General features: G+C 41.5%; 1 protein-coding gene across 15 annotated transcripts in view; it reads right to left on the bottom strand.

The window, feature by feature from the left end:
- Positions 1-19,839: 19,839 nt before the first annotated feature.
- The window catches only part of RAPGEF2 (Rap guanine nucleotide exchange factor 2), a 259,251-nt gene continuing 255,737 nt past the window's right edge, over positions 19,840-23,353 (bottom strand). For all 15 annotated transcript variants that reach the window (XM_054484381.2, XM_054484385.2, XM_054484386.2 and 12 more), the window contains one exon: positions 19,840-21,881. In XM_054484381.2, coding sequence (XP_054340356.1) covers positions 21,856-21,881 — 26 coding nt within the window. In that variant the 3' untranslated portion in view covers positions 19,840-21,855. The remainder of the gene's footprint in view (positions 21,882-23,353) is intronic.

Below are 23,353 nucleotides of genomic sequence, written 5' to 3'. Positions count from 1 at the left end.
CTGATTGGTGCATTTACAATCCTCTAGCTAGACATAAAAGTTATCCAAGTCCCCACCAGATTAGCTAGATACAGAGTGCTGATTGGTGCATCCACAAACCCCGAGCTAGACCCAGAGTGCTGATTGGTGCATATACAATCCTCCAGCTAGACATAAAACTTCTCCAAGTCCCCACTGGACTCAGGAGGCCAGCTGGTTTCCCCTACTGGATCCCGTGCTGGGGCCATGGGCGGAGCTGCCTGCCAGTCCCACGCCATGCACCTGCACTCCTCAGCCCTTGGGCGGTCGATGGGACCGGGCGCCGAGGAGCAGGGGGTGGTGCCTGTTGGGGTGGCTCGGGCATGGCAGGCTGCAGGTCCTGAGCCCTGCACCGTGAGGAGGCGGCTGAGGCCCAGTGAGAATTCGAGTGTGGCGTGGGCGGGCCAGCAGTGCTGGGGGACCTGGCGCACCCTCCACAGCTGCTGGCTTGGGTGCTAAGCCCCTCACTGCCTGGGGCCAGCGGCTGTGAGTGTGGGGCCTGCCAAGCCTGTGACCACCGCAGCTCACACTGGCCGGCGAGTGCCATGCGCAGCCCTGGTTCCTGCCCATGCCTCTCACTCCACACCTCCCCACAAGCAGAGGGAGCTGGCTCTGGCCTCAGCCGGCCCAGAGAGGGGCTCCCACAGTGCAGCGGCGGGTGAAGGGCTCCTCCAGCATGGCCAGAGCGGACGCCAAGGCTGAGGACGTGCTGAGAGCCAGCGAGGGCTGCTAGCACGTTGTCATTTCTCTCTTACATACTATGAAATAACACCAGAAATTCAAGCTCACACAACGGATGCAAACTTTAACTTAATATTTCAAAATATGCTAAACAAACATAAGGAAAACTATTATATGCATTGATAAAACATAAAAATCAGAATTTAAAAAATAAAGTAAATAGAGCAAAGAAAAATTTAAATGAGATATGAAAAAACTCAGAAAAGGTTTAGGGAAAAAAACATTTGAGAAATAAAGGGGCTGGGTGCAGTGGCTCACACCTGTAATCCCAGCACTTTGGGAAGCCAAGGCGGGCTGATCACTTGAGGTCAGGAGTTTGAGATTAGCCTGCCCAACCCTGTCTCTACCAAAAAAATACAAAAATTAACTGGGTGTGGTGGCGCCTGCCTGTAGTCCCTGCTACTTGGGAGGCTGAGACGAGAGAATCACCTGAGCCTGGGAGGCAGAGGTTGCAGTGAGCCAAGATCATGCCTCTGCACTCCAGCCTGGGTGACAGAGAAAGACTGCCTCACAAAAAAAAAAAAAAAAAAAAAAGAAAAAGAGAGAGAGAGAAATTAAGATAAACCAAACAAGATGTGACAATAAATACAACACAAAATGCTTAAGGGAAGTGGAAGATGGAAAGGAGGAAACTTTTAAATAACAAGGGAAATGAAAAAAGATAAAAAGGATTTGATAGAAAGTGAAAACTATAGAAGACAGTAAAAGAAGATCTAGCATGTTTGATAGGGAGGTCTCTGAAGAGGAAAACCAAAATAATTGAAAAGAACAAACACTAAAATTTAAAATGCAATAAAATTTTCCTTAGGGAGAATTTGAAACTACTTGTTGGATGGACCTCTGCTTGTATGAAATAATAGCCCAGAACTTACAATGCCAAGACTTAGTCTAATAAAACTGTAGCTTTTTTTCTTTTTGAGATAGAGTCTCGCTCTTTCAACCAGGCTGGAGTACAGTGGTGCGATCTAAGCTCATTGCAACCTCTGCCTCCCAAGTCCAAGCAATTCTGCCTCAGCCTCCTGAGTAGCTGAGATTACAGACATGGGCTGCCATGCCCGAGTAATTTTTTTGTATTTTTTTTTTTGTATTTTTAGTAGAAATGGGGTTTCACCACATTGCCCAGGCTGATCTCGAACTCCTGAGCTCAGGCAGTCCTCCCGCCTCAGCCTCCAAAAGTGCTAGGATTACAGGTGTGAGCCACCATGCCTGGCCAAAACTATAGCTTTAAAAAAAGAAAAGAAAAAGTCCTTTAGACTTCATAAAAATACCATACTACGGTTGAGCCTTGAACAACATGGGGTTAGAGGCGCTGATGCCGCATGCAGTCAAAAATCTGTGATAACTTTTGACTCCCTGGAGAATTAACTATAAATAGCTTACTGTTGACTGGAAGCTTTAGCGCTAGCTCGCTTGTCTTTTTTTTTTTTTTTAAGACAAGGTCGTACTCTGTCACCCAGGCTGGAGTAGAGGGATGCAATCATGGCTCATGGTGGCCTCAACCTCCTGGGCTCAAGTGATCCTCCCCCAGCCCCAGCTTCTCCAGTTGCTGAGATAACAGGCGTGTGCCACCACACCCAGCTAATTTTTTTTTATTTTTTATAGAGACAGAGTTTCACTATGTTGCTCAGGCTGGTCCTGGGCTCAAGTGATCTGCCTGCCTCAGCCTCCCAAAGTGCTGGGACTACAGGCGTGAACCACCATGCCTGGCCTGTTTTATGTATTATATACTGTATTGTTACAATAAAGTAAGCTAGAGGAAAGAAAATGTTCTTAAGAAAATCATGAGGAAGAGAAAATGTATTTACTATTGGTTAAGTGGAAGTGGATCATCATAGAGGCCTTAATCCTCACTGTCTTTATGTTGAGAAGGCTGAGGAGGAGGAAAAGGAGGATTTGGTCTTGCTGTCTCAGGGGTGGCAGAGGCAGAAGAGGTGGAAGAGATGAAAGAGGATGTAGGAGAGCAAGCACATTGGATATAAAAAAAATGCCTGTAGGCCCAGCACGGTGGCTCACACCTGTAATCCCAGCACTTTGGGAGGCCGAGGCAGGTGGATCACCTGAGGTCAGGAGTTCAAGACCAGCCTGACCAACATGGTGAAACCCCACCTCTACTAAAAATACAAAAATTAGCTGGGCGTGGTGGCAAGCACCCGTAATCCCAGCTACTAGGGAGGCTGAGGCAGAAGAATCGCTTGAACCTGGGAGGCGGAGGTTGCAGTGAGCTGAGATCATGCCACTGCACTCCAGCCTGGGCAATGAGAGTGAAACCCCATCTCAAAAAAAAAAAAATGCCTGTAGATGAACCAACGTAGTTCAAACCCATGTTGTTCAAGGATCAACTATGCTTTAAAGGAAAAGACGTACAAATTGACAATCAATTTTGAGTTAGCACTGCTTTATGCAAGAAGACAATGAAGTGTCATTTTTAGTACACTCAAGAAAAGAAAAGGTGAGCTGAGGGTTTTTACATCAAAACTGAATTTCCAGTGCAAGAGCATTCCCATAAATCTTTCCTAACTAATCTACGAGAGAACTAACTCCAGACAACCAAAACAACCAGAGAAATAGTGATGTAAGGATAGTGAAATATAGCTAAGGTTGTGAGCCTGGCCCCTACATTCCAGGAAATCTCTACAATTTTGCATCAGACCACAAACTTCTGTCTTATTTCAAGCAAAGAATTGTCAGCTTTAGTGGATCTGATATTTCTATTTTAGATGCAGACAGCTGAGCCAACCCTCAACAGATTTCTACAGAAATACATTCCTGGAAGATTCAGGACATGTTTTAAAGTATGAAAACAACATTTTAGTTACCTGTAATATCTATTGCTATCTAATAAATTATCCCCAAAACATAGTAACTTAAAATAACAAATAGTTTCTGTGCTCAGTAATCTGGGAGCAGCTTATCTGGGTGGTTCTAGCTCAGAGTCTCTCATGATGCTGCAGACAAGCTGTCATCCAGGCCACAAGTCATCTCAAGGCTTGACTGGGGCTGAAACCCCTCTTACCAAGTTCACCCACATGGTTGTTGGCAGCCTCAGTTCTTCACCATATGGGCCTCTCCACATACAGCCTGAGTGGCCTGCAGGGCCTCCTGGTGTGGCTGCTGCTTTCCCCCAGAGCTATGATCCGAAAGAAAAGCAAGAGTTCAAGATAGAAGTTTTTATTGAAAAAAATGCATATAAATGGACCAGTACAGTTCAAACCTGTGTTGTTCGAGAATCAACTGTGCTTAAAATGAAAAGAAATACAGACTGACATTTGATTTTGAGTTAGCACGAGTTTATGCTTGAAATATTTTTGTAACCTAATCTTAGAAGTTACGCACTATCGGCCGGGCACGGTGCTCATGCCTGTAATCCCAGCACTTTGGGAGTCTGGGGCAGGCGGATCATGAGGTCAGGAGTATGAGACCAGCCTGACCAACATGGTGAAACCCCATCTCTACTAAAAATACAAAAATTAGTCAGGCGTGGTGGCAGACGCCTGTAATCCCAGCTACTCAGGAGGCTGAGGCAGGAGAATCACTTGAATCCGGGAGGTGGAGGTTGCCGTGAGCCGAGAGCACACCACTGCACTCCAGCCTGGATGACTAGAGCGAGACTCCATCTCAAAAAAAATAAATAAAAAAGAAGTTACGTACTATCACTTCTGACATATCCTATTTGTCCAACAGACCACCACCCATCATGAGAAAGGTCAGAAGGGTATCAAACCAGGAAACAGGCACCACTGAAGGCTATTTTGGAGGTCAGAGATGTAAATATCTCCAAGTCCTGCAATGGAAAGGGGGGACATCTGAGTTCAAACCAAGACCTATCTGACGCCAGAAACTGTTCTCTTTGTAATATATTCAAACCAAGACGGAATGTGGATTATGAGCTTTTTAGATCTAGATCTTTTTCTTATAATTAAGCTACAAGAAAAATAGAACTAATTTTTCTAAGAGTCACATATCTATACTTTTAACAGGTGAGTGGGTCTTACCTTTCAAGTGATTCTGGATGTCCACAAACAACTTCAGTGTGCAACCTGCAGCTTAGCCGCCAATCACTTTCAAGTAGAGAAACTCAAATTTTTCATGGATGTGATTTACACCTATTTGTTTTTAGTAAGAAAGAATCAAAATGGTCTGGATATAACAGGAACCCACCCTAAACCTTAAGACAGAAGTTCTCAACCTTTTATGTGGATACATTTCATTATATAATATGAAAGAAAAAAACCACATTGCTTAATATATTCCAGCAATCTCAATAGAAAAGTCGTAACTGTTGGGGAGCTGTCAAGTTTATAGTGGCAAATACAAGTTTTTCAAAATTCTAATTTTCACTTGAAAGCTTGAATTTTATTATTGACAATAGTCAATCAGTTGTTTTCTCTGAAGTGGTGGACTCACTTTTGTCATTAAAAAAAGCAAGTTGGTTGGATACAGTGGCTCACGCCTGTCATCCCAGCACTTGGGGAGTCCAAGGCAGGAGGATCACTTGAGCTCAGGAGTTTGAGACCAGCCTGGGCAACTTAGTGAGACCTTGTACCTACTAAAATAAATAAATAAATAATAATGCTGAAAAAACTTATCTGGGCGTGGTGGTGCACACCTGCTACCCAGGAGGCTGAGGTGGGAGAATTGCTTGATACCAGGAGGAGGAGGCTGCAGTGAAGCAAGTTCACGCCACTGTACTCCAACCTGGGTGACAGAGTGAGACCTTGTCTGTAAATAAAAAAAAAAAAAAAGGTTTACCAAATATCCAAATCTGAAAAACTAGTCATCCTTCTGGAAAATATTATGTTCCATGAAAAAAGGAACTAGTTCAGTTTACACTAAAACAAAAAAAAATGCTTTTTCTTGAGACAATTATTCTCCTTTGATATGCTGCGGAAGTGCTTTATTTCTATTTTCCATTTCTTAACCTAGAATATTAATTAGACACCACTCAAGGGACAAGATTTCACAAAAATTTTAAAAGTTTTACTGCTTTATCAAGGACTGGTATGTTTCTGTGGGTTTGTTTGACCGCAAGTGTGTGGAGGGTGAAAAACACAGTGACTGCTAGTTCAGTCTGGCGTCACTGCTTTGATTCACGTTAAGGTTCCAGCAGTTTTACCCACCATTGCTTTTGTACCATCAGTGTAAATGTCAATACAAATAATAAGGCAAGTAGTAGGTTAGTATTATTGTGAAAATAATATTAATGATAGTGCTTATGGAAAGTTTTGACCATGCAGACTTTCTTGCAAGTGTCTTAAGAAATACTCCTTTAAGTTATTACAATTATTAGTATTAATTATTATTAATTATTACTTCTGATTTTTTTTTTTTTGAGATGGAGTCTTGCTCTGTTGCCCCAGCTGGAGTGCAGTGGCGCAATCTCAGCTCACTGCAACTTTTGCCTCCCAGGTTCAAGCGATTCTCCTTCCTCAGCCTCCCAAGTAGCTAGGATTGCAGGCACACGCCACTGTGCCCAGCTAATTTTTGTATTTTTAGTAAAGATGAGGTTTCACCATGTTGGTCAGGCTGGCCTCGAACTCCTGACCTCATGATCCGCCCGCCTCGGCCTTCCAAAGTGCTGGGATTATAGGCATGAGCCACTGCACCTGGCCCTTTTGATTATTTTTAAGCTTTCACTTGACTTTTTTTTGTTTTTGAGACAGGGTCTCACTCTGTTGCCTAGCCTGGAGTACAGTGGTGTGATCATAGCTCACTGCAGCCTCAAACTCCTGGGCTCAAGGGATCCTCCCACCTTGGCCTCCAGAATAGCTGGGACTACAGATGCACACCACCATGGCTGGCTAATTTTTTAAATATTTTCATAGAGACAGGGTCTCACTATGTTGCCCAGGCTGATCTTGAACTGCTGGACCCACCTCAGCCTCCCAAAGCACCGGGATTTTATTAGCCACTGTGCCCGTTCAGGTATTTGACGTTTTAAGGACTTCTGAGACATTTTTCTTAATCCTGTGCTCTGATTTCCTGCCCTGGGCTCACATTTTCCACCCCCTTTCCTGATACCCCAACCACATCCCAGGCAGGTGCTAAGCAGACCATGCCAGTTCTCTGCATGCTCAGTCCGTCGGTCAGGGAATGGCAGAAGCACCCACTTTTCCTCTAGTCTACCCTAGACCTTCACAAGGGGTGTGCCCTGCATTGTCAGCATCTCCCACGGCAGAGGAGGTGATTCAGTCATGGCTTGAACACAGCCACCATGCCGCTAGTCCTAGCCCATGAGATGATCTGCTGCCTGAGAAATTGTAACCCATCCTACTTTGCTATCTTTTACAGATTTATGCTGTTACAATGTGTTTGTATACTATATGCATCTAGCCATGCATGTTTTAGAAAAACATTTTTCATTAGAAAAATATGCAACAATTTGATTCTCAGGAAAAGTTATTCTATACTAAAAACCAACTATAAAGCAGATTAATTTTTAAAATTTTTTTATTTCCATAGGTTTTTGGGGAAACAGGTGGTATTTGGTTACATGAGTAAGTTCTTTAGTGGTGATTTGTGAGATTTTGGTGCACCCATCACCCAAGCAATATACACTGAACCTGATTAGTAGTCTTTTATCCCTCAGCCCCTTCCTGCCTTCCCTCCTGAGTCCCCAAAGTCTATTGTGTCATTCTTATGCCTTTGCATCCTCATAGTTTAGCTCCCACTTATGATTGAATACATACAATGTTTGGCTTTCCATTCCTGAGTTACTTCACTTAGAATAATAGTCTCCAATCCCATCCAGGTTGCTGCAAATGCCATTAATTAATTCATTTTTATGGATTAATAATATTCTATGGTATATATATATGGTATATATATATATGGTGTATATATATATGGTGTATATATATATGGTGTGTATATATATGGTGTATACATATGGTGTATATATATATGGTATATATATATGGTATATATATGGTGTATATATATATGGTGTGTATATATATGGTGTGTATATATATGGTGTGTATATATATGGTATATATATATATGGTGTGTATATATATGGTGTGTATATATATGGTATATATATGGTGTGTATATATATGGTATATATATATGGTGTATATATATATGGTATATATATGGTGTATATATATATGGTGTATATATATATGGTGTATATATATATGGTATATATATATGCTGTATATATATGGTGTATATATATGGTGTATATATATATGGTATATATATGGTGTATATATATGGTATATATATATGGTGTATATATATATGTGTATATATATAGTATATACACATATATATGTATATATGTGTATATATAGTATATATGTATGTATCTATATAGTATATATACATATATATATATGCACCATATATATATATATGTATATATATCACAGTTTCCTTATCCACTCGTTGATTGATGGGCATTTGAGCTGGTTCCACATTTTTGCAATTGTGAATTGTGCTGCTATAAACATGCATGTACAAGTATCTTTTTCATAAAATGACTTCTTTTCCTTTGGGTAGATACCCAGTAGTGGGATTGTTGGATCAAATGGTGGTTCTACTTTTAGTTTAGTTTTGTTTTTTTTGAGACAGAGTCTCGCTGTGTCGCCCAGGCTGGAGTCCAGTGGTGCAATCTCGGCTCACTGCAAACTCTGCCTCCTGGGTTCATGCCATTCTCCTGCCTGAGCCTCCCAAGTAGCTGGGACTATAGGTGCCCGCCACCATGCCCAGCTAATTTTTTTGTATTTTTAGTAGAGACAGGGTTTCATCGTGTTAGCTAGGATGGTCTCGATCTCCTGACTTCGTGATCCGCCCGCCTCGGCCTCCCAAAGTGCTGGGATTACTAGGCGTGAGCCACTGTGCCCAGCCTACTTTTAGTTTTTTAAGGAATCTCCATACTGTTTTCCATAGTGGTTGTATTAGTTTACATTCCCAACAGCAGTGTAGAAGTGTTCCCTGTTCACCGTATCCATGTCAACTCTATTATTTTTTTGTTATGGCCATTCTTATAGGAGTAAGGTGGTACCGCATTATGGTTTGGATTTGCATTTCCCTGATCATCAGTGATGTTGAGCATTTTTTCACATCTTTGTTGGCCATTTGTATATCTTCTTTTGAGAATTGTCTAATCATGTCCTTAGCCCACTTTTTGATGGGATTGTTTGTTTTTTCTTGCTAATTTGTTTGAGTTCGTTGTAGATTCTGGATATTAGTCCTTTGTCAGATTTTCTCCTGCTCTGTGGGTTGTCTGTTTACTCTGCTGACTGTTCCTTTTGCACAGCAAAAGCTTTTAGGTTAATTAGGTCCCAGCAATGTATCTTTGTTTTTGTTGCATTTGCTTTTGGGTTCTTGGTCATGAAATCCCTGCCTAAGCCAATGTGTACGAGGGTTTTTTCTGATGTTATCTTCTAGAATTTTTATAGTTTCAGGTCTTAGATTTAAGTCCTTAATCCATCTTGAGTTGATTTTTGCATAAGGTGAGAGATGAGGATCCAGTTTCATTCTCCTACATATAAAGCAGATTTGATTTGAGATTGTGAACTCAGCAGGGCATTTCCTGAGGAGGAAGAAATGCTGAGAGTCTTATGAGAACTTAAAGCACCATAGGTCAGCTTCCAATGATCTCACCCATGACTTGCTAGGGAAACAGCAGGGAGGATTGTTATCTAGAAGAGTTTTTCTTTCTCTCTCATTTTTTTGATGGAAAATGTGTCAATAAATTGGCAGATGATATTAAAACATAGGTAGACATTATGGACCACAAACCATGGACATGTTGAACTTACAAGGCAATCAAGGAAAAGCCTACATTATCCTGGATATGCTGAGGATAAATGCCCAAGAGTTCAACTGCTGGGTTGTGTAGTAATTTTAATTTTAGAGTGATACTTGAGTTTATATTAATATAAGTATAGTACAGTACATTTATAACTTTATAGTACTGTTGAATTTTATAGGAATTTGCCAAACTGCTTTCCAAAGCAGCTCTACCATTTTACATTCCCACCAGCAATATGAGTGATCCTATTTCCCCACACCCTCTCCAGCATTTGGTATTTTTAATTTTAGCCATTCCGATAAGTACCTAAAAAAGAGTTTTTCATGGGTATCCCTTGGTGCTGCACCTGGGCACGGCTACACTCATAAACCTGATGTTTTGCTTTTAGCAACCTGGTGGCTCGGTAATGACCTGTTATGAACTGAATTGCAGTCTCCCAAAATCCATGTGTTGAAGTCCTAACTCCCAATGTGGCTGTATTTGGAGACAGGGCCTTCAAAGAGGTAACTAAGGTTAAGCAAGGTCACAGGGCAGAGGCTTAAACCAACAGGACCTTATAAGAAGTGGAAGACACCATGGATGCACATTCAGAGGAAAGACCCTGTGAGGACACAGTGAGCAGGAAGCCATCAGCGAGTCAGGGAGAACAAATCTGGGAGGGAGACCTCAGGAAAGAACAAATATGCCAGCACCTTCATCTCGGACCCCTGCCTCCAGAACTATGGGAGCAACATTTCTATTGTTTAAAACACCCAAGCTGTGGCCACTCTAGCAAACTAATACAAGGAACATAAAAGAAAGAGAGCAATCCAAAATAAACTCATGGAGTTTTTGTTTTCTGATCCCTAACACTGCCTGTCCCCTCCCACTGCCGGCCTCCAGGTCACTAGCGTCCAGCGTGCACACCAGTACACAGCGGCTATGTCTCCTGGGGGTGCCCACTGGACTCCTGGCTCTCTCCCTGCTCCTTCACAGATCTCTCTAGCCGATGGCCACTAACACCCGCCTCATGGCAGATGGCCATACAGTGTGTTCCCTGTTTTCCTGATGATGCTTTGCGTTGTCACAATCAATCATGCTTTTACAGAACAAAATAAGGAACTGGAGTTTGCTACGTTTGTATTGAAATTCTTCCTCTAGGGCAGCAGTTCTCAGCCTTTTTGGCACCAGGTACTGGTTTTGTGGAAGCCGGTTTTTCCATGGACCAGGCAGGGGGATGGTTTTGGAATAATTCAAGCACATTACATTTATTGTGCACTTTATTTCTGTTATTACATTGTAATACATAATGAAATAATCATACAACTCACCATAATGTAGAATCAGTGGGAGCCCTGAGCCTGTTTTCCTGCAACTAGACGGTCCCATCTGGGGGTGATTGGAGGCACTGACAGATCATCAGGCATTAGATTCTCATAAGGAGCAGGCAACTTAGATCCCTCCCATGCACAGTTCACAATAGCGTTCGTGCTTCTCTGAGAATCTAATGCCGCTGCTGGTCTGACAGGAGACGGAGCTCAAACGGTAATGCCAGCGATGGGGATCAGCTGTAAATACAGATGAGCTTCCCTTGCTTACCCGCCCTTCAGCCCCTGCCCGTGGCCCTGTACCAGCCTGTAGCCCAGGGGTTGGGGACCCTGCCCTAGGGTTCACACATTCCAAAGAGGTGATTTGGAGACTCCACTTCAGTAGTAGAAGGAAGCCCTCCTGCATGCCAGCCTGACCAGGACCAGGCTACAGGAATTGCTCATCTAGGGGAATTTATTGGATGCATGGCCACAGCAGGAGATGCCGCAGGACTAAGCTGTGGTGAAAGCGAGTTTGCCTCAGAGCACTTTTCTCACAGTTGAAAACTGGCTTTGTCCTCACCAGGGAAAAAAAAAAAAAAGTTCAAAACTCATGCAGACTTTCTGTCACATTTTTTAAAAAAGCATGGAAGCCCATCTCCTCTGTTGAGAACTTCTGGATGGGGATTCCTATACCGCTTCATATACACACATGTCACAGGAAAAGTAAGCAGGACCAAACAACTGGAATCCTTCACATTCTTATATCTGAAAGAGTTCTCAGAAGAGAAATAATCTCTTCTCAGGAGACGGACAGTTTATTTTCAGAGATAAAAGTTTGTCGCTATGTAGAAATAAGCCAGGGAAAATGGTTTGGAATATCTTTAAAAGGGTTAGAATATTTTCCAAATGCCTTCTGATTTCTTGACATCAGAAATGTTTAAAATTTTTTTTTTAGTTGTAAAACTGCACTCACTGTGTGCATTTACTGTTCCCTTTTTTGCTTTGAATCTGTCTTCTTACCTTCTCCCCACTATATTTACAAAAAAACTTCCTCACCTGGGACAGAAACAGGCACATCGTCTTCTTCACTCTTCTGTGTCACATCAAACAGACTGACTGCACTTTCTGCACTGCCAACAACTTCTCAGTAGACAAACCCCGGTCTGACCTAAAAAGTTAATCAATTAGTTTTGTAAGATGGTGTTGGCCATTACCTTGAGCAATTGTTTTAAAGCAGGGAAGGGCAAAAGCTTCTTTTGTTCTTGGGATGGAAATGAACATTCTCCAAGGCTTTTGTGCAGAGAGTGATAGGATGAGAACTTGAGCAAGAAAAGACACTCATGAGCTTGTCATAAGTTGTAAATGGGGGTTGAAAAAAGCCTAAAGATTTGGCAGTAGAGGATTCTGAATAAGCCGGAGAATGGGAATGGATGCATTTTAAAATTTCAACTAGCAGAGCCACCCTTCAATGAAGTGTGGAACGTCACAGAAGAATACCAAAAACAGAACTGTTTTTTTAGGGCAGGGTGGGTGGTGATGGTGAGGGCGGTGGGAGAGCAGGGAAAGAAGGAAGGGAGGAGAGAAAAAAACTCTTTTATGGTAGAAATCAACTTACAAATATTGAAGAGCGAATAAAGCACCACAATGGTTAATATGTTTTATTTATTTATATCCCATGTTGTTTCAAAAACACATCCAAGGTGTGGGGTTGAAAATCATCTGAAGCTCACTGAAGCACAAATTCCACACTGTGCCTGTCACAACAGGGTGGAGTCTTCCTGTCTGGGTGGACATAGCTTGATTTAGAGACACAGTGAAGCCGCGCCAGCATTTCAAGGCTGGAGGGTGGTGTTTGCTCTTCAAAGAATCTCCTGCAGGAACGTGACCTCCAGCAGGGAAGATGTCCTTCATCAATGTGGATTGCAAAGGGGCAACCTCTGGGTGAGCCCCAAGGAAGGAAGGAGACCCTCCCTTAACAGCCATTTACGAAAGATTAGCTCAGAAAGTCAAGGCTTTGAATGCGTAAAGTGGATACATTTGGGTTTCCTTTCTGGGTCTGGAGAAGGAGAAATGAATTTAAAGCATTTATAAGTAGTTTGCCTCTAATAGTGGTATTTATATAAATCCACAGATAAATTGCGTCCTCATGAGCTGACTGGGTAAAATGAAATTTCAAATATAGGTTCAAGTTCAGCCATTGCACTCGCTAAGTAGAGATTCTCTGGTTTGGGGGAACTCTGATGATCGCACACTCTATGGGAGTAAAAAGAAACAGCTATTTAAACATCTTAGGTGCAATCGTATATGACTGACCTTAAAGGACGCTTGAAATCAATGAGGTAAACCACTCTGAGCTCAAACTAGGTAAACTCAGTGCAGCAATCACGGGCAAGATTATGTAGTTAAATCTTCAAGTAATTAAGCAAGAGCATCTGGTACCTACCCCAATCTGAGAATGAAAGGATACAATCTTTTGCTGTTATCAGAAGCCTCCAATTTATGAGTGACATTAACTATAATTAATGGGAAATTCACTTCCCAGCGTAGAGTTTTCCTGCCTCAGGAGGGGTCTGCTCCAAACCACAGATATGAACTATTGTGTTGCTTTTTTTTTTTTTGCTTTTGAATATTTGCTTATTAATTTATTTCACCATTTAATTGTTTTCTTCTCATACTTTCCCTTCCCTCCTTTTCCTTGCTATTATTCCACCTCCTTTACCAATATTATTTTCCTGTTTCTTCCCATATCTATGATATTTGGTTATTTTTCATTATTTATTTATTTATTTATGTATTTAGTGACAGAGTTTTGCTCTGTTGCCCAGGCTGGAGTGCAGTGGTGTGATCTTGGCTCACTACAACCTCCACCTCCCAGGTTCAAGCGATTCTTGTGCCTCAGCCTCCCAAGTAGCTGGGATTACAGGTGCATGCCACCACACATGGCTATTTTTTGTATTTTTAGTAGAGATGGGGTTTCACTAGGTTGGCCAGGCTGGTCTGGAATTCCCGACCTCAAGTGATCCTCCCGCCTCAGCCTCCCAAAGTGCATGAACCGCTGTGCCCAGCCTCCTTGGTTATATTATGATGGAGAAATAATCTATAGTGAACAACTTCTGCTCCTGCCTCGCGGGTCAGTGAGGGGCCTGCTGGGGAGGGGCGCAGTGGAATACCAGCTGAGCAGTCTCTCCTCTCCTCAGGAAAGTAAATGGAAGAAAGAACACAAGTACCACAGTTCGCCCATGAGTAGGCTGGTGGTTTTCATTCTACTGGTCCTCCAGCTTTTTGAGGTGAATTTTTGAAATTATGTATTCCACATTGTCAGTGTCCTTCTCTGGGCCTAGTTTTGGATGTGAGCAAATAATTTTAATTTTGCAGAGCTGTGGCTTAACCCCTTTCCTGGTCACATTTCTTATTTGACTCTTTCCATTCTATTTGTTGGCATTTGCTTGGCTATTTTGATTCTTCTACATTTTCCGTCTTTTGAAAAGCTCTAAAATCTAACCAGCTGATCCAAGATTATACAAATTCTATTATTTAAGGATATCCTTGAAGGATACAGAGTGCTAGAAATAGCTTGGTTAGACATAGTGCCTGCGCTCAATGATTCACAACCTTTACAATGACACAAAAGAATGAATCAGATGGCCGGGTGCGGCGGCTCACGCCTGTAATCCCAGCACTTTGGAAGGCTGAGGCGGGTGGATCACGAAGTCAAGAGATCGAGACCATCTTGGTCAACCTGGGGAAACCCCGTCTCTACTAAAAATACAAAAGTTAGCTGGGCGTGGTGGCACGTACCTGTAGTCCCAGCTGCTCAGGAGGCTGAGGCAGGAGAATCACTTGAACCCGGGAGGCGGAGCTTGCGGTGAGCCAAGATCACACCATTGCACTCCAGCCTGGGCGACACAGCAATACTCGGTCTCAAAAAAAAAAAAAAAAACAGATGTTTTGAAAAATGCAGTGAATAGACTGTGTGGACTCACCAGTACTGTTAATTGTACCTGAAGAGGGCAGAATGCCCCCTTCCTCAACCACATCCAGAGCCTTACCTTATGGATGTATTAACGGAAGGTACAATGGAAACAGTGTGGAACTTTGAATCCCATGGCCAAGAATTTTTTTGACTCAGTTTTAAAAATTAACATTTTCTGCAACTTCCTTATCTTTGTCAATGTTACTTCCCCTCCCCCCCCCAAGACGAGTTCTTGCTCTCTCACCCAGGCTAAAGTGCAGTGGTACGATCATAGCTCACTTGCAGCCTGGAACTGCTGGGCTCAGGTGATCCTACTACCTCAGCCTCCCAAGTTGCTGGGACATATTGGCACATGCTACCAAGCTTGAATAATTTTTTTTTTTTTTTTTTAAGACAGGGTCTCCTTGTGTTGCCCAGGCTGGTCTTGAATTCCTGGGCTCAAGTGATCCTCCCACCTTGGCATCCCAGTGTTGGGGTTACAGGTGTGAGCCACTGTACCCAGCCTATTCTCTTTATCTTAAGCATTCAGAATAAGAATCTTGAATATTTTACAAAATTTGGCTTAACTTTTAAGTCTCTTATATGCTATTAGACACCAAATTCTATTGATTTTTTTCCTTTGAATTTCCTTTGAAACCGTACTTTCCAGGGCTTTGCTGGCTCAGGCCTGGATGATAGCAGGTTTCCCAGCTAGCTGCCTTCCCTGCCTCACCCTCCATCCTGCCTGGTCCTGACTAATCAAGTCATCCTTTCCTACCATTGTCTCATCAAAAGATTCTGTCAAAAGATTCTTTCTCCTTTCCTTCCTTGTTTGTTTTTATAAGCATTTATTGATCCCCTAAAATGAACAATCTCTAAACATTTTTCGTCCTGATCTCACTCCCTACTTATCCAAACCAATTTCTCAGCATCTTCTATTCATAATGTCCCATCTAATGAGGCATGACTCCTGTGTCCCACAGCCATGCCAATAGCCCTGCCTCTTGCCTTCATTCTTGTCTTCAAATGGTACTTGAAGCTATAGCTGAAGTCTCGTCTCTTCTTATGGACACTTCAGTCTTCATTGACCTTTCACTCCACTGAACTTCTGTAGTCACACAAAACTGAACTCTTTAAACAGTCTTTTATCCTTTGCTCCTTTTGATTAATCTGAAACTCTTGCTAGCCTTGTTACGAGTCATTTATTTCTCTTCTGAATATTCACTAGTCTGAGCAGTTATAGATGCCCCTTCACACATGCATTTTGTCTGATTTTTGAGTCTTCAATTTACCTGTGTAATTGAGGTCCTTTAGGTTGTTTGATATGATACTCATTTATTAAACACCTTGGCATTATCCCAGGCACTGTTTCTAGATGCTGAGAACAGAATGGTTATTCAGAGAGGATACACAAAAAATAGCTCTCCATCCTGGTCTCATGAAGAAGAAGAAGAACATTTCAGAGCCAAGCTTCAGGGAGTTGTTCTAAGACTGGACATTTTATTCAGGTGCGATGATGACAGATCATTTGGTTGTTCTGTAAGAAGTGTCTAAGTTTTTAACAAGATTCCTGCCTTTGACGAATTGCTTTCTTGACCTCGTGGGCCCCTTCTTGCTCACAATTTCTGCATCCTCATTGCTTCTCTTAGTCACGGCTTCTGAATACTCACTTCTTTGGTGCATCTTTTTTTTTTTTTTTTTTTTGCCTTTTCATAGAAATTCCCCAAAGAGAATGTGGTAAGGTTGTTAGTTGTTGCTTTCCTTCTTACTGGCTGGTCACGGCACTCATTCCAGGGCCCTCTTACAGACTGCTGGTGAGCCCACATTGGCAACTCTTGGATCAGACACCTCCTTCAATCCAGCTGTGATCAAGACGGTGGGATCACTCTATAGGTTTTTCCATGTAGGGCCTGAGACACTTCTCTAAAGTAAGAAAGTATAACTTGAAGGTGCCTCGGTTCACTTTAGTAAAATCTGTAAATATCTAGCATCTAGAAAAGTGCTTGGACCACAGTAAATTAGCTCACTAAACTATATCTAGAAGCATTGTACATATACACATTTTCATCTTAATAACAAATGTGACACTCACCTGACCCTAAAACCAATTTTATAGTCCTATTTGGGGAAAAAAGTTTCGATCTATATAAATTAAAGAAAACCTCACGTATGTTGAGATACTATTACTTCATTGGTCCCCATTTGACCACAATGCATTTGGCAAGGTCATACAATATTATTAAAATGTTTCTTTTCTAAGACAGAGTCTTGCCCTGTTGCCCAGGCTGGAGTGCAGTGGCATGATCATAGATCACTGCAGCCTTGAACTCCTGGGCTTAAGTGATCCTCCTACTTTAGCCTCCTGAGTAGCTAGGACTACAGGTGCACACCCTTACAACTGGCTGTATTTTTTATTTTTTGTAGAGATAGGGTCTTGCTTTGTTGCCTGGGCTGGTTCTTGAATTCCTGGCATCAAGCAATCCTCTTGCCTTAGCCTCCCATAATGCTGAGATTACAGGTATGACCCACTGTTCCTGGCCAAAAGTTTCTTAAATTGTATTAAACTAACTTTTATTTTTGAGGTGTTGAACACTCTGAATTAAGTTGATTTCACTTTCAGTCTTTATAAAGCTGGTCATTTGACTCAATTTATTCCAGATATTTTATTCTAGGCTTAGACATTTTTCCCATAAGAATTGTTAGAATCTTGATTGCCCATGAAATAAAGTCTTTTCTGGCATTTCTTAACCTTGCATGGAATGTTGTGATTGCCTCTATAAATTTTTCTGGTATATGGCTATGGCATAGTAACAACTAGCTTGCCTTGTACTTGGCTAAAACATGAATCTTTTAAAAAATGCAACTCAGGCCGGGCACGGTGGCTCACGCTTGTAATCTCAGCACTTTGGGAGGCCAAGGCGGGTGGATCACTTGAGGTCAGGAGTTCAAGACCAGCCTGGCCAACAAGGTGAAACCCCGTCTCTACTAAAAACACAAAAATTAGCCGGGTGTGGTGGTGCATGTCTGTAGTCCCAGCTACTCAGGAGGCTGAGGCAGGAGAATCGCTTGAACCCAGGAGGTGGAGCTGAGATTGCGCCACTGCACTCCAGCCTGGATAACAGAGTGAGACTCTGTCTCAAAAAAAAAAGGCAAAAAACAACAAAAAAGGCAATTCATAAATTATTTTTCAGTTCCAGTCAGTATTTTCGTCTCACTCTCAAATAGGTAAATTCTCACTTTAAAATCTTTCTTGAAAGTGTCATGTTGGCCTCAGCTGCAGTTTGCCTTACACATTTCCATCTTATTGCCCCTTTCAACAACCTCTGCTGATATTATACCCTTAGTGAATCTTCACAAAATAATTTACCTCGGCAATCAACAACTTGACTCCTCAGTTGCTGCATTACCTTTATTCTCTAGGTAAGTTTTTTATTTACTTTTTTTTAAAGAATGCTGGTATCATGGGATAAAGCACTCAAGAGAGTTTCCTGTTTTTCTTTGGCATGAATGTAGTGCACTGGCGTTGAGAGGCAGAGACCAAAAAGTGTGTTGATACATGCATCCTCAGAAGCTTGCATTATTCACTTTGGGATATTATCAGTGAACTAAAGGTAAAAGATATTAAATCATAGATGAGCATAAAATCTATACCTCCCAAAAGCAGAGAAATGGATTGAAGCTGAGAAAAACATTCTGAGGACTTCAACCTGTATGTATGAAAACACAGACCCAGGTCTGTGTGGCCTCTTTGATTAGGGTGGAGAGCATCAGACCTTCACCAAAACCTTCTACAATATCCCTAAAACTTGGCAAAGTTCTATTATTAACATAAACTCTGTCCCTGCAAACTGTTACACTTGGCAAATACTTATTTCTTGAAACCCTTAAGTGGAGACCAGTCTTGTGCTACACGGAGGAAGTATCCTAAAACATAAGTCTAATAAAACCTAAAAGGAAAACAAACCATGGCCTATTTGTCACTGTCTCATATTTTTAGCAGAACACGAACAGTAATGATAAAGAGGTTATGCTCCAAAACATCAGATTCTTAGTATTTTTTCAAAGAAAGCTTGAGAAAATTAAGCTTTCTGAGTGACAGTCTAGGAAAGTCCCTGAGGAATGGGTTTTAAAATGAAAAGACAACAGAGGTGAGCATGTAACAACATACACAAACACGCAGGTTCTTCATTTTTTAAAAGATGTGGTTGAAGCTACTAGAATGGTTACAAAAATCAATAAATAAATACATAAATAATTTTCCCGACTATTTTGGTGTCCAGGTTTTGAAAATTTCTCAGCGAAATAGCTGGCACGAATACCTTGGAAAGATCTTGAAGCCTAGCCCTGGCCATTTTCCTGTTAGCTTCTGGAGGGACCTTCCTCCCCCTCCTCTTCAGGCTCCCTCACATTTTCCAGTGTTTGGTGCCTCTGCTTCTAGTTGCTTCCACTCCGACTTCTGAGACTTCTCAGTGGCTGATGGATAATACTTTTAGTTATGCTTGCTCAGGAAAAGAAATGAGTCACTCATTTAAACATGTGCATAAGCAGGCTGCTAGTTTACTTAACTGGTTTTTACCTTTTAAAATTAAGTGCCCTTCTGATAGCCTATTATTCAGACTTACCACACATCAACACTCATATTGTGTACTAGTTAGAAGTCCAGAATCACTAGCTAAATTGTACTCTCCACTTAATGATCATGACCTTGAATGTCAGTTTAAGTTCTCTGAGGTCCTGTCTCTCAGTATGTATACTGGGAACCAAAATATTATGTACCATAAAGATTATTGTTGGAAACGGCTGAGAAGAGACAAATGTTATGCAAATATGTTGTGACAGCATCTTCATTTTCAAGAAACACTGAATTCTGAACATGGTTTGGTTGGTGCTAACGTTAATGATATTAATTGCTTTGGATCAACAGAGATCTGCCTAAAATAAATAGGCTATTAGGCAGTTTCCAATAACCATGAGGCTAAATCTCTCCAGCTGAAGGACTTGCTTCTGCAGGAGACTAAAGGCTTCTATTCCACTTTAATAATAAAAAGCATGCATGATTCATTAAGAATATAGGCAAGGCTTTATGTTATATTTATTTATTTTCCAGCTTGTACAAACTGGATGTAGAAGCATAAACATAGTACATTTCTACCATCTTCAACAAAAATATAACCAATATGTACAATTATTGTATTAAAAATACAAAAGGGATACAGACTCCACCAATGTCTTTCTAAAAGACATACAGGTACAAGTAGTATCAAAAGTATGAGGAAATCACCAGTTAATTGTACATTCTGCACTTGACATCACAGAGCGAACTGAGATTAGCAGTCCTATGTTCTACAATTACTTAATGCTTAGATAACATTTGTGCAACTTGTGATAGAGCTAGATTTCTGTCTTTCTATATGCACATGAGGTCCATAGCCTATATAATAAAACTGGCAAATAATGCATATTACATGTAAAATTACAAATGCATAATTGACAATGTAATATATAAGCAAGTAGACAAATGCCATGATACAGAAGAGAATTATTAAATAAAGCACTGACATTGTTTGATACAGTGAAAAAACACTGCAATTCCACTTTTAAAATTTGAAGCTATTTACGTTTATCTACTGATCAATATGATCAGCTGAATTTAATGGAAAAAAAATCCAAGACCAGCAGTTCCTCACATTTGAGTACTACTCAGATTGGCAGCCTTCACTTTTCCGGAGTCTGTGCAAAACAACACAAAAATAGAGTGGAGGGGTCATTTCAGTCATTATAGGGTTAATAGCAGCTGTGAGCAGATGGTTGCTACACTTAGGCCTTCTCTATATGCAGCGTCCATAAAGCCACTTGGAGGTTAGTCTTTGGTGACTAACCTGCCTTGCAAAGGCTGGCATGTCTAACCAGGTTTTTGATCTTTTATCACGTTTAAAGGCTTGTTTATTCCCTAATGCCAATTCAATAAAGGGAGGCTGTCTTGAAAGAGCAGTATAAACAGCTGGCATTAGCTCCAACATCCCAAGCTGCTTTCACTGCAATGCTATCCAGTTATAAATGTTTCTCTTAAAAAAAAAAAAAAAAAAAAAACCTACACCTCTAAATTAACAAAAATCAAAGAAATATAACTTAAAAATGGGGTTTGCCATCCATCTCAATGGAGCAGGACACATCCACCAATGACACCGTCCTGCCTCCATAAGGCTCAGACAGGACACAAGGGTCCTAGTTCCCTCCCCTGGCCATGTGCAAACAGTTTTACAGAAGAACCCCATCCACTGGGGAAGGAGCAGATGAGGTGTCTTGGTATTAATTGGCTAACATTTCATACTTCCAGGATAGGGCACTTCGCGGGTGAGACCAGAAGGACATGGGAAGCCAGGGTCACAAGCCAGGTCTTCCCGTCTTCTTGGTGTGGCCACACCCTGTCCGGCATATTTGGTTTTTCAGAAACCAGGCTGGCAACCCTACTTAAGGTTTAAAATAATACTGTGATCATTAAATGGATATACATTTACTCTCTGAACAAAATCTTTAAACTCATTTTTTTTTTTTTTTTTAAGGAGGACATTGTAAACAAGTGGACAAGCACTGTACTCAAAGGATTTCATTGTTTTTCTTTGTCTTCCTTGGTGGGTTAAAGGCCCCAAGTAGTTCAATGGCTAGCTTTTCTCATTATCCCAATGAGATCAAGTGCTAGGACTGGATTGAAATCTAAAAGGAAGATTAAAAAAAATCCTTCCAGGCATTGAGAAGTGCAGCCAGAGTGAATCATCTTGTTGTGATGATCTTGGAATTTGGAATGATACTGTGTGATGTGGCAGGCAGCAACAGCGGGAGCTCGAAGATTGCTGCACTGTGCATTTCAAGCAACAAAGTCTGAAAAGTGCCAGGGCAATTTCTTCACAGTATTTCACATGCAAAGGGGAAAGGAAGAAGGGGAGAAGAAGCCCCATGCTGCTTTTAAGGCAGGGAAGGAGGCAAACTGGTCCACCGTCCTCAGAATGTGAGTTCCAAGGCTCCAATGCTCGGGACGTCTTCTTGTGCTCTCCTTTCAGGTGGCTCACTCTGCTTCCAGAAAAGCCTGTGCCTCAAACAGCAGAAACTTGTTCATCTTCTGCAAATACAGCAGGGAAGAAAAAGAAATCAATGAGCAAGCAAGTAATTTCTTGTGCTATAGAGAATATATTCACTGATGTGCTAAATAAAACTATCATAGTTATTCTTTTTAGTATAGCTCACTTAGAATCCTTGTCTTTTTTTCCTAAACAATGATGAACAAAAAGGTTAAAATGTATGCAATACATATCTTTACATATATACACACACACAATATTAAAAAGATATGCATTATATATTTTTGTTCAGAAAGTTAATAAATTCATTTTAAAAAGTTGTAAAATAGCATGTGCCATTAAAAAAAAATAATATACGATCAGATACACATAAAAAGTCTAGGATATATAACAACATTTTAATAGTGGCTATCTGCAAGTGACAGGATTTTAAGTAATTTTCATTTGTAATGTTTTTCTATTTATTTAATTTAACTTTTTTGAGACAGGGTGTGGGTTTGCCATCCGCAGCGCAGTGTTCTCGGCTCACTGCAACCTCCGCCTTCCAGGCTCAAGCGATTCTCCTGCCTCGGCCTCCCAATCTCCCGGTCATGTGTTGCTTTTTTCTATGATTGTGTAATCAAACATGTTAAACTGAAAACTTTAAAGAGGATGGGAGGACACGATCTCCTTCCTCATTCTCAATTCAGCCTGGTCAGATAGATTTGTAGAAAGAATGCACAAAGAGTTACAGAGAATGTGGGTTCCTTCCTTCCTTCCCTTTCTCCCTCCCCTTCTCTCTTTCTTTTAGAGACTGGGTCTTGCTCTGCTACCTAGGCTACGGTGCAGTGGCACAATCATGGGTCACTGCAGCCCTGAACTCCTGGGCTCAAGTGATCCTTCCACTTCAGCCTCCATAGTAGCTAGGACTATAGGCACACGCCACCATGCCTGGGTCATTTGAAAAATATTTTTATGGAGACAGGTCTCACTACGTTGCCCAGGTTGTCTCGAACTCCTGGCCTCAAGCAATCCTCCCACCTCAGCCTCCCAAAGTGCTGGGATTACAGGCATGAGCCATCAGGCTGGCTGATAACGTATCTTTCTTTATCAGACTTTCATTTCCAAATGAGTCCCAATTCATTAAAAGTGCAAATATAATGTTTCCACAGAAAACTTTAACCATCCACCTTTGAGAATCCTAGATGCCTCTAAAATTCTTGACAACAGCACAAACTTGTGAGATTTTCATTTTCTTTTTCTTTTTTTGAGACAGAGTCTCACTCTGTCACCCAGGCTGGAGTGCAGTGACATGTTGTCAGCTCACTGCAACCTCTGCCTTCCGGGCTCAAGTGATTCTCCTGCCTCAGCCTCCCGAGCAGCTGGGATTACAGGTGCCTGCCACCATACCCGGCTAATTTTTGTATTTTTAGTAGAGACAGGGTTTCACTATTTTGGCCAGGCTGGTCTCAAATTCCTGAGCTCAAGTAATCTGCCCGCCTCGGCCTCCCAAAGTGCTGGGATTACAGGTGTA

The sequence above is a fragment of the Pongo pygmaeus genome, chromosome 3, assembly GCF_028885625.2.
Source record: "Pongo pygmaeus isolate AG05252 chromosome 3, NHGRI_mPonPyg2-v2.0_pri, whole genome shotgun sequence".
NCBI lineage: Eukaryota > Metazoa > Chordata > Mammalia > Primates > Hominidae > Pongo > Pongo pygmaeus.
The sequence above is the reverse complement of the archived record's forward strand: the minus strand, read 5'-3'. Positions and strand labels throughout refer to the sequence as shown.